General features: G+C 42.7%; 1 protein-coding gene across 2 annotated transcripts; it reads left to right on the forward strand.

Annotated features, from left to right (window-relative positions):
* The first annotated feature begins 1,409 nt into the window (after positions 1 to 1,409).
* On the forward strand, positions 1,410 to 10,353 carry NPY1R (neuropeptide Y receptor Y1). 2 transcript variants are annotated; one of them, XM_079919868.1, is made up of 4 exons: positions 1,798 to 1,991; positions 2,777 to 2,999; positions 7,413 to 8,262; positions 8,375 to 10,353. In XM_079919868.1, exons 3-4 carry the CDS (start codon positions 7,564 to 7,566, stop codon positions 8,825 to 8,827), a joined length of 1,152 nt encoding a protein of 383 aa, XP_079775994.1. In that variant the 5' UTR covers positions 1,798 to 1,991; positions 2,777 to 2,999; positions 7,413 to 7,563; the 3' UTR covers positions 8,828 to 10,353. The 2 variants fall into 2 exon arrangements, with proteins under 2 accessions (XP_079775993.1, XP_079775994.1); XM_079919867.1 differs by lacking the exons at positions 1,798 to 1,991; positions 2,777 to 2,999 and adding an exon at positions 1,410 to 1,721.
* The last annotated feature ends 2,016 nt before the right edge of the window (positions 10,354 to 12,369 follow it).

The raw sequence follows: 12,369 nt of genomic DNA on the forward strand, positions 1-12,369 counted from the left end.
TCCAAAATATTTGCTGATATAGCAAAAATGTTTACCTAAAAATGTATTCTTTTCAGAGAATTAAATTATTTCATTTGTAATTCTTGCAGCAGACTAAAAAGAGCCAATTAGATGATGAAGACTTTGGGGTAAATTTGCTTCTATGAACAGAATGTGACTTAAGGGATAAACAGAGAGTGAATAGAAACCTAAATGAGTTATTGCTCTTTAAATAACTGAAATTCCTAAATTATGTTTTATATTTCCATCCTTGGTTAAAAAAAGAAAAAGAAAGAAAATATATGTGCCATTTTACTATTCCTTAATCACTAGTGGGCTTTTAAAAAATATACACTCATATATATTGTTAGAGTGCATTTATTACCTGACTGTGATATACCGATTCTTGGTCATAATCCCTTTCCAACTTTATAAAAATATACCTAATTACAAATATTTTAGAAACCTTTCCCGGCGGGGGGGGGACAACAGAGATTGTGTACCTCATAATTTATATAAATGAATGAGTTAGAGTTTCTACTGAGCTTTAAATAGTATTTATTCAGTCTAATAACTAGAAAAATAAAACATTTTTCAACGAAGTTCAAGTAATTCCATTTGTCTCAGAATTTTGTTCTGCTTTTAGTTTGAAGACAGATTGCCATCATGGTTGTTATGTAATGAAACTTGTATGCATCTCGTAGGCAGTGTCCTGTATCTTTATTAGGAAGACTCTTTATTACTTGAAAGTTTGATTTGGAAGAAGCTGTATTCATCTACATCAGTAATCACTCTGTGTGTGTGTGTGTGTGTGTGTGTGTGTGTGTGTTACACAACTTTGGCTTTTCGAAGTAGAGTAGAAGTATGTAAAACACCTGAGGGCAGTGTATCAGCAATTAGCTTGAACCATCAAGCACCAGGATGGCTTTGCACCGTCAACGTGCTCTGTGTACATTCTGTTCTTTTATTCCTTCATATTGCTCCGTACGGTAGCAGATTAAGTACCGAGGAAATGGCACTGACTCTTCCTGACCCGCAAGAAAATGTTCCTCTCCTCGTGCTTTCCTGAAAGGAGCAGCTCGGTGCCGGGAACAAATCTGCCTCAACGCATTTTTCTAGCGGAGAGAAAGAAGGACTTAAAAAAAAAAAAGCCCCTTCCATCTTATCGGAGATTCGCTACTTTTGCTTCTTTAAGGTCTTCTCTTTGTTCACTGCTAAAAAGGAAAAACTTCTGGCTCCGGCGTGAGAAACCTCCGGACGTCACAGGAGAGGCTAGGCACGCACGAGCGGCGCAGTCGCGGTGGGCTTCGCGTCCCCTTCCCCGGAGCTGGGTTTCGCGCCGCTGCCCGCACCGCCGGCTCAGCCTCCGCCGCGAGGTGGCACCGACAGCCAGCGACGGCGCGCGGGCGCGACCTCAGCCCGGCGCAGCGCCTCCCTCCTGGCCCCGCCGAGCGCAGAGCGCGCACCACCGCCCCGGGCGCGCGGTCCGACAGCGCGCGCGGCTCCCGCGCTGCCCACCGAATTCCCGGGAAGGAGTGCGGGGGTCTGCGGCGCCGCCCGGGGGTTGTCACGTGGCCGAGACGAGGTGGAGCTCCGCTTCAAGGGCGGCTCTTCCCCTCCCCACCAACCTTTAGGCTTTGAGCCGGAGAAACACCCGCGAGCTTTCCTTCCCGCTCCGCTCCCTTCCACGACCGCCCTTCCCGCTTTAATCATCGGGCTAAAAGACGGATCCGGCAGAGAGGGTAAGTTCCAAGAGTACACCTTTGAAAGGACTGACTTTAGAGGAATCTGTCACCGATGGGGTGAAGGATGAGAGAGGAAGAAAGGGCACGCGAGTCCCGAAACGAGCTCTGGGGAGCGGCGGGGGCGCAGGCAGCCTTCGGTTCGGTCCCCGCGCGGGCGGGTCGCGAGGTGCTCCAAACCACCGGCCACCCAGGACCGCCTGCGGTGCGGGGCCGACGCCTCTCTACGGGGGTTCCCTACGGGGTCCGAGTCCCCCTCCTCTGGCTCTGGTGAGACGTCGTCCTCCCTCCTTCGCTACCTTTGGCATCTTTCCCGAGCCTCTGCGGCGCGGCCGCGCTGAGCTTTTGCGGAGGAACGCGCGGCTGGGACGGCAGGGGGAGGAGGGCTCACGGGTCGGCCTTCGCCCTGCGCTCCGCACTTGTGCGCGGGGAGCGGCCCGGGGCCCCCGTGGGCGCCCCGCGCGCGGGCTGCCTCGAGCCCTGCCCCCCGGTGCTGGCCTCTCCAGCCTGGCTCTGCGTCCCCAGGAGACATCGTACTGTCCCCTACTTCCGAGTTTCCATCGTCCACCTCTTCAGCTCCTTTACACCGGTGGTGGTGGAGCGCGGCTGGGTAGGAGATTGTGGATGGACTGGAGAGGGAAGTGGCCTAAGAGTGGCCCGGTGGTCTCCAGGTAGATTGGAGAGAGGCGAATGTTCTAAGGACTGATGCTGGGCCAGAGTCAACTAAGTTTGGGCTATGCTCGTTTGGTTCTGGTTGTTGTAGATGTTTTCTGCTTTGCCAGTCTCATCATCATGGGTAGAGACATCTGACAAATGGGTGGCAAATGTGTGTGTATGGCGGGGGCGGGGAGGGAGGGAGTGTTAGGAATGAGGACAGTTTGGGGCAATTCATCTAGTTACACGATATGAAAAGGGTGGGCGCATAAGCGTGCCGACAGGAATTTTGATTTAACACATCCCATTTCCTGAGTTTGGTAACTCAGGAAAAACCTAGGGGAGGGGAGGGGAGAGTGAGCAAGTGTGTCTTGACATTCCTTTTTTTTTTTTTTTTAAAGAGTTCTCAGATTTGCCGTGCCCACCAGGACCCTATGGGAGAGCATAACTTGTCGGGTGGCACACAGGCGGGGGCCGGGGAGCACGGAGCTTGCCTGGCTCTGCCTGAAGGGGAGTCCCAGCAACAGCGGCTGTCAGTCCCTGGACTGCAGGCTGCTTCCCCGGTGAGAGCAGAAAGCTGTCGGCCGGGTTCCTCACCCATGACCAAAGACTGAGCGCTTTTCGGTGGGTGACTACTGCTTTATTAGTCTTTCCTTATTGTTTTAAGGCAGCTGTCAGTTGAGCAAGACCTCCTGGAAGGGAAAGGAACAGAGAATTATGTAACTCATGTGAATAAACTAGCAGTAACTTTGGGAGGATGCAGGTAGCAAGGCTGATTTCTTTTCCAAAAACAAGGGAGTTAAGTAGCCGGTTCTGAGTATATGACAAAATTTATCTGCAGCACGTTATGACCAGAGAGCTGTATTCTCAGGCAGTAACAGCTCTAAGAACAGCAGGCAGTAAAGGCCAGCGTTCAAATTGGAACGGAGAAGCAAATTTCCCTTTGGAAGGGGGCTAATTTGCCAACTGGATGTATGTAGTGTCTCTGTTTTGTCTCTAAAAGCACATGGCAGCTATAGTGAGATGCAGCAACCTTTCATTTTTGCAGTGCCTGTAGTTGCATACCTTACTTTAGAAATATATATTGGAATAGTAAATATCAAATCATTTTCCTTGTCAAAGATGATGTATGTAAATTCTTTCTCAATATTATTTTCCGACAATTATTCATCCTTGAGATTATACTAAGGTAGGCTGGAAATACACATTTTATCCAATGCAGAACTGTTTTACCCAACTGGAATGACATGCACTTAGCAAAGGAGTCTGATTTCAAATACATTAAGAAAATGTGAAGTTTGCATTTTCTGTATAGCTAAGTTAACTTCTACTTAGTAAGAAAACTGCTATTTCTCACAGGATATGTCTAGCAAATATAATTTCAAAGGGATCAGAGTAGAGTTTCAGTATATTTAACCTAAATTCATCTGCAAGAAAACTTTGTAGCCCATACATTGTAATAATTTAATAAGTGTTTGCGTTAAGTCCCATATGCAGTGAATTTTGTCAAAGTCAGTTGGTAGATGTAAACTTTCTTTCTTCCTTTTCACTGCAAACGCCTTGGTCCGTGCCTCCATTATCTCTCACCTGGATTATTCCACTAGCCTCTAAATGAATCTCCCTACTTCTCTCTCCTGTCTTAAGTCCTTGCAAACAACAGCTAGAGCAATAATTTTAAAACAAGTCATAGAAATTCATGCCTTTACCAAAGACTCTCCAGGGAGTCCTCGTCTTTCTCAGAGAAAAAGTCGAAGACTGTCCCACGGAGTAAGGCCCTGCAGCGTCTGTTTCTCCCCTGCTTACCCTCCCTGCTACTTCCCTATAGTCTCTCCCTCATTTATTTCGCTTCTCATCTGTTCAGCACACGAAGCACACTCCAGTCGTAAAGATTTCATGTTTGCTATTTCCACAGGGGATGCATCCCTGCGGCATCTGCCTGGCTTCCTCCCTCACTGTCGGGTCTTAACTCATGCGCCATCTTCTCCGGCAGTCAGAGGCCTTCCCGCCCCCCCCCCCCCCACAACAGTCCCAGGTCCCCTTCCTTGCTTTATTTTTCTCCATGGTACTTACTACCGTCTTGTGTCCTGTCTCTTTTACTGATTTCTTTTTTCTTGTCTGCTTCTGCACACAAAACTAGAAACTCAGTGGGAACCTCACTGTTGTCTCCACTAAAACCCTGCCTGACACAAAATAGTGTTCAATAAATATTTATTGGATGAATGAATTCTCTTTCAGAAACAATTCCTTTTTTTTTTTTTTTTTTTGCACAAAGTGGAACATTCCCCTCCCCACACACCATGTACCTGACCTAGTAAAATGGCTCTTATAATTAACATCCATTTGGCATGTCAAAGGACTATGATAGTGTGGACAAGAATGTCCCCTGCCGCCTGCCGTATCAGTAAACAAAGGATGTTGTGGGCATCAAGCCATCAGCCCCTGCAGTCACCCTGGACGGTGTACCTGAGGGGATTCTGGATAGGAGAGAACAGGATACTGGCTCCAGATAATATTTCAGTGGAGCCCAGACTCTTGTATCTTCCCATACATAGAAAAGTGCTAAATTCATTAACTTGAGATGTCTGGTTTGCTTTAATTAACAGCAATCTTTTGAAGTTCCAGCTACCTGCCTTTTCTTGCAAAAACTCCTGTATATCCTGGCTGCGCCCTGACCTCTTCTGAGCCGTCCCTCAGAGCATCTGAGAGGCTGCCTCCCGGGCTTGAGTCCTCAGCAAGTCCACCGAATAAAACATAACTCTCAGCTTTTAGATTGTGGATTTTTTTCAGTTGACAATAAAATTCAGCTATTGATGTTAATAGCAATCACACAAGAACCTATTATTCCATCTGTGCACCTACTGTGTCATCAACACACTTTTATTCTAAATCTAATATTCACAAAGTAGTATGAAATATACGTAGTACCTACCTTCAAGAGGCAATATTACAGTTGTGAAGAGCCAATTAAGGATCTAAGGGACTAAATGGTGCTTTGAAAGATGGGTAGAATTTGGATGCGTGATGAGGTGTTGCAGAGGCGAAGATGCAGAAGCTAAAACGGGCCAGGGCACTTAGTGACTGTGCAGGGACCTGCCCACCTGGTACAGAACATGCCCCATGGGGTTGTTAGACTGGGAGTGTAAGGCAGAGTAGCGGTCCTCAAGTGTCAGGTCCAGGAGGCTCAGTGGTCCCTACCTTGTGTGTCTCACCTGGCACTGTGTGCAGAGGGGGAGCAGTGGGTAGGGCGTTAGAGGATGCATTTTCCTGTCATGCTAGTTCTACTAATGAAGAAAAACTCAGATACCTGTGCAGTGACGTTAACTATCTTGCCAGCAACCTGACTAGGACGTATGATGCGAAATTTTCTTGAATTCTTTAGTGCGAAATTTCCAAAGAATTTTTAGATTAGCGCTTGCTTGCTCCAGGTTTGTTCTCAGACACTGAGAGACACAGATATTCTCTCTCTTTGGTATTCTTGAGAGAAAAGTGTGTTACCAGGGAGGTTCAGGAGTCTTTCCAGGCTGTTGACAAGAAGAGGGGAGAACGTTTCTATAACGTTCACACTTGATACCTTTCCTAGTCCAGATGCTTTCATTCTTACTAAGTGGTAGCAACCTTTCTTTTTATTCTTCAGTTTTATAAGTTGTAGTTTTATAATAAAAACACCCCATATTCTAGAGAGCAAAAGTACCCATATTCTAGAAAGCAAAAGCAAAAAGGAAAGGTTCAATAGTGGCATCACTTAAAAGGCAAAAGCATATTTTGTTCATTAAAGTTCTTGTCTCCTTTTCAATGGAAGTAATTCTGCATGATTTTCTTTATTGTTCTCACAGAAGAAAGAAGTGCGATTCTGTTTCTTAACGCAAGCACAATGGCCTGTTAATTAACATAAGAAACCCCATCTCATATATTTACTTAATAACGTAAAGGAAATCAGAGATTTTTTTTTAAAGGAGCTTTTAAGCTCTACAGGACTGTTGTCTGTGATTTGTTTTGTTGGTAAGAAAAGAGTATTCCTATCACAAAATGCTGTGAAAGATCAAAAGTATGACTAAAATTTAGATCCCTGCATTGTATCTGTATGCAGTCTAGTGGGGAGGGAGGATATTTCCATGAAGAAAACCTTAGAAATCCTTTGAAAGCTTCTGACATGTTAGTAATATTATAGAATCTTAAAGTCAGAAAGAGCTTCAGAGTTACCCAGTTGAATCTCCCACACAATGTGAGAACTTCCCCAAGCCTTTCGAGTAGTACTTACAAACTGTTGCTTGTGGAGAACTTTCTGGTTTACAGGCAGTTCATTCCATTTGATTAAACTTTTGTTCTTCATAATGACGTGAAATATTTTTAACGTAATCCACTTCCCTTGGTCCTACTTCTAACTTGAGAGGACATAAGATTCTGAGCCACAAGCCAGGGACCACATGCTACCCATTCCAATGTGAGAAGATGTTTGTACCCTTCCTAGTGAGTCTTTTCTGGATTAAACGTCTTCTTTTCCATCAGCAGTCCTTCACAGGACAAAGTTTCTTGATGTTTCACTGTATCGATCATCTCCTTAAAGAGCAGTTCAGTGTTGGTGGGGCTGTTACTACAACGTGATAAATTCTTTCTTTTTTATCGTAAGAGGAAGAATTAGGTAAATTTTTTTTTTGTTTTCCTTTGTTGGTGTCATATCTTTTTCATATGTTTTAATCTGTCCTTTTTTTTTTATACCTTCATATTCCTACAGTGTTTAGGAATGTGCTGATGGTCGTTTATGTAAGACTTTGGGCATGAGATTTATACACACCTTACTAATGTACAGACCACTGCATTTTGCTGAAACTCAATGTGAAAGCAACATCAAGTTAAAAATATTACTAAAGTTGTTTTTTCAAATTGTTTGCACTGTTTCTACTATTTAAAAGAAGATGTATATATAGAATACATTTTGTTTATTTCAGTGTCTTCCCTTTAAACAGTACTATGAATCAGAATTCGTTTTGACTGCCGTCAATAGAATTAGTAATGCAATTGGTCATTTTCTCTTTACAGGTTGTTCAGTTCAAGGGAATGAAGAATTCAGAATAATTTTGAGAAATGGATTCCAATATGGAGAATAAAAATAAGTTGAGTCTTTGATCTGCTTTGAGGAAACATATTGTCCATTTGTCTAAAGTCATCTGTAATAGCCAAACCAGTCAAAATGAATTCAACGTTATTTTCCCAGGTAGAAAATCATTCAATCTATTATAATTTTTCAGAGAAGAATTCCCAGTTTTTGGCTTTCGAAAATGACGATTGTCATCTGCCCTTGGCCATGATATTCACGTTAGCTCTTGCCTATGGAGCTGTGATCATTCTTGGGGTCTCTGGAAACCTGGCCTTGATCATCATCATCTTGAAACAAAAGGAGTTGAGAAATGTCACCAACATCCTGATTGTGAACCTTTCCTTCTCAGACTTGCTTGTTGCTATCATGTGTCTCCCCTTCACGTTTGTCTACACGTTGATGGACCACTGGGTTTTTGGTGAGGCAATGTGCAAGTTGAACCCTTTCGTACAGTGTGTTTCCATCACTGTGTCTATCTTCTCTCTGGTCCTCATTGCCGTGGAACGGCATCAGCTGATCATCAATCCACGGGGCTGGAGACCAAGTAATAGACATGCTTATGTAGGCATTGCTGTCATCTGGGTCCTTGCTGTGGCTTCTTCTCTGCCCTTCCTGATCTACCAAGTATTGACGGATGAACCGTTCCAGAATGTGACCCTTGATGCGTTCAAGGACAAGTACGTCTGCTTTGATAAATTTCCATCAGACTCTCACCGGTTGTCTTACACCACTCTTCTCTTGGTGCTGCAGTATTTTGGCCCACTCTGTTTTATATTTATTTGCTACTTCAAGGTAAGAAAACTCCCACCCCCCCCGCCACCATTTCCATTTTTACCTTCTTTCTCCAAGAGTCCTCATTCAATGAGTGATTCTATTTGAACTCTTTATTTTTTCCCTCCTGTAGATATATATACGCTTAAAAAGAAGAAACAACATGATGGACAAGATGAGAGACAGTAAGTACAGGTCCAGCGAAACCAAAAGAATCAACGTCATGCTGCTGTCCATCGTGGTGGCGTTTGCGGTCTGCTGGCTGCCGCTCACCATCTTCAACACTGTGTTCGACTGGAATCATCAGATCATTGCTACGTGCAACCATAATCTGTTATTCCTGCTCTGCCACCTCACAGCCATGATCTCCACCTGTGTCAACCCCATATTTTATGGCTTCCTGAACAAAAACTTCCAGAGAGACCTGCAGTTCTTCTTTAACTTTTGTGATTTCCGGTCTCAGGATGACGACTACGAGACCATCGCCATGTCCACCATTCACACGGATGTTTCTAAGACGTCTCTGAAGCAACCAAGCCCAGTCATGCTTAAAAAGATCCACAGTGATGATAATGAAACAATCTGAACCTGCCGTAGCATTTGGTCCCAGGTGACATCTGCTTAAAACCAAGCACAACCTGCAAAGACTTTAATTCCCTGTTCTCCCAAGGAATAGGGTTGAAATCATTGAAGAAAGATCAAGATTTTCTTGTCTTGCTTTTTACTGCTTTTGTAGTAGCTGTCATAATTATATTTGCAACAAAACGTGTGGGCTTTGGAATCTTCTGGTGATGGTTTTGACCAGACATCTTTGAAGTGCTTTTTTGTAAACTTATGCATAGAATAGAAAGGCTTTTATATTGTATTTATTAGAAGGAAATTTCTTTAAAGTATTACTGTTCACTGACTTCAGAAGCACTACACCTGATGCTCTCGCTTGATTGGGCCATCCTTGTTCGATGAGATCGTCAGTAGATTGGGCAGTCCTGTGTAAGGCTAGGCGTCAAGCTTCAGCCTGTTACAGAGGTGATGGCATGCAAAAGCAGCATTCAGGGTGTGAGCTAAAAGAGAGTCTGTGTCCTCTATGCCTAGTCTGAAGTCATTCAAAAGTGATTTGCATTATTTTGAAAGTTTAAGACAGGATTTCATTTGCTCCTAATTGATTATCACGTAAGATAAAAAATACATTTAAAAATACTTCTCAGCTGTGAATATCTTGGGGAATTGGGCCACCCACAAAGATTAAGTGGGACAGCAGTTCCCTAACTTTAAAACTATTTTGGTACCTGACAACCAAATGATTTCAGAGCAGTTCGTTTAACAAGTAAATTAGTATTGCTGCATATGGTTGGATTATATTTATTTGAATTGATGGTCAAGAGGCTTTCCATTCTTCACAGACAGTGTTTGTCAAGCTTCCTAGCATAAATACACACGTAATTCAGAGGCATTTATTTCCAGCTTACAATATATATAACCACAAAGTGTATTTTCTATACATCAGTGCCTATATACTAACTCATTTTTAACTTTCAATGTCCATCTTTCAAAGGACACCAAGGTACAGTGTTGAAAGAATGTCCACTCTGGGTAGCAGGGGTAAATACAGGAAAACTGAGGACACCTCACGTAGCTCATCTTAACTTGTGTGAACTGTGTGCCTGTGGAATCTTACCTATCATGCACTATGTACTGAGGGGTTGTGTCGTGTTAATATACTTCATTTCATGTACCTGTAATCATGATTGAGCCTCAGAATCATTGGGAGGGAAGATATTTTAAAGAACAAGACATATCTTTGATGTATTATACAGACATAGTATTAAATGTGTTTGATTTTAGAAGGGCAGACATTTTCTTTATTAAAATTGTTTCTGCTTTTTCTGAATAGTCTCTTTTGTGACTCTCTTTAGCTTCTTCTTTTTTTTTTTTTCCTTTTTTAGCCTCTTGTCTTCCCTCCCATGAAGTTCTGCAGCATCCTCTGTCTGCTTGCTGATGAAGCATTTTCTACCCTGTGGTATAACCCTTGATGGTCCAGCCTCTCTCCTTGGCTTCCTGAAGCTTCATGAAGAGACTGTTTTACATGATTCTGTGTCTCAGTGCATTTAGCAAAGTGCCAAGTACCTAGAAGGTTTTTTTTTTAAAAAAAATTTTTAAACAATTGAATGAATAAATAATGACACAAATCCTTCCCTCTTATTATTGATCGTACTGACTTTACATTCTGAAATTTTCTTGGACTCCTCCTCCTAGGTTCATCTTTAGCAAGGAGGTGTTTTCTCTTTTATTATGTCACTTTCTAAACTAAGCAAAATGACATTTTAGATTTTAGAAACTTGCACGATTTGTCTTGTAAGACAAGTATTAGTCTTTTGCATTGAATGTTAATATGAGTTCAAATTATAGCCTAAGAATGACTTTTAGTTAACAAAGGAAAAAAAATTCTAAAACCAACCTTTAATGTGTATTGGAAAATATCATCATCTTTCCTTACCAAAACCTGGAATTTGAAACTACCTGGTGTTTTCTGCTTTGGGGGATGAATGGGAGATTTTGTCTTTCTCTACTTAGGTGCTATGGAAACAAACTGCTGCTTGAGAACAGCCTGAAAATGCAGGTGCATTCTTGATAGCACATTTGCTGAGATACCATTTCTAAAATCTTCATTTAGCCATGTAGGCTGCTGATTCCTTAGCTTTTCATAAATAATGACCTGAATACCAAATTCTTCTCTTTTATCCAAAGACTTCGATGAACTAGTGGTAAAGTCTAGGGTCGACCACAGATCCACTGTGATTCAAGAAGAAATAAACATGCATGTTAAATACAAACAAACCAGGACTTCCCTGGTGGCGCAGTGGTTAAGAATCCACCTGCCAATGCAGGGAACACGGGTTCGATCCCTGGTCAGGGAAGATCCCACACGGCGCAGAGCAGCTAAGCCCCTGCACAACTACTGAGCCTGCGCTCTAGAGCCCGCGAGCCACAACTACTGCAATGAGAAGCCCACGCACTGCAAGGAAGAGTAGCCCCCGCTCACCGCAACTAGAAAAAGCCCGTGCGCAGCAATGAAGACCCAACACAGCCAAAAATAAATAAATAAATAAATTTATTTAAAAAATAAATAAATACAAACAAACCATTGGGTTTTCTTTAGAATAAAACTCAATTGTTGGCTTAGTACAAGAGCATAATTATAATGTAGCTTATACAAATTTAGAAGAAGATAATAGCCAGCATTTTAAAACACCTGTGCATGTACTATGTCAAGGGCTTAAGTACCTGGGAGGATGCATGACTGATGTGACCACATTACAGAAGAGACAACCGAAACTCAAGTTGAAAAATTTGAGCCCCTCCCTGCGTAGCAGGTGCAGCAGGAACAAAACTAAGGTCTGGCCAGTGACACCAAGCCCATCAGTGTGCCGAACTTATGATAGAGTTTTAGGAGATCATTTATCTTTCTTTCCTTACAAGGGACGTTATTAGGACATAATACCATTCACCTTCATTCTGATTTCAGCTGCAGAAAAGACTGAAGTGGAAGAGTGGAGGGAAAATGGCCATGATGATTACAAGAATTCCCTTTTCAGATAATTCCACTTAAAATAGTATTTGATTATTCATACCACCTTTATTTCTTTCCTGTTAACTGGATATTCTCGTCCACAAATTTCCAAGGATATACACATGCACATTATACTATATCTTCAAAATTTGACAGCCAAGGAAATGTGTATTTTGACAAAGTATTCCTCCACAACAGTGAAAGTGGTGGAAAGAGGCCAAGTTAAGCTGAAACTCCAGGGATAATGCTAGCCTTGTTCAGAGAGTTCCTGGGCACTACTAGGTCTTTCCTCACAGCTGGGATTGCTTTCTCAGCAATCAGGGATTCTTCTAGAATGTAGTTTCTCAGTGAGCATGAATTCTTTCATCGTCTCCCTCTTTTCTTTGTCTACTTATCCCTGTGGGCCATCAAACAACAATGTCAGACTTAAGAGTTGGAGCCTATGAGAAGGAGAGCATAGCTTTCTAGGGCAAATGAGTAAGATTTCTCAAATTTCTTTCATTTAATGATTCCTTTATTAATGTATTTGTGCGTGCGTACACGCAACACATTGTATGGAT

Source organism: Stenella coeruleoalba (genome assembly GCF_951394435.1).
Source record: "Stenella coeruleoalba genome assembly, chromosome: 4".
In the NCBI taxonomy this organism is placed as follows: Eukaryota; Metazoa; Chordata; class Mammalia; order Artiodactyla; family Delphinidae; genus Stenella; species Stenella coeruleoalba.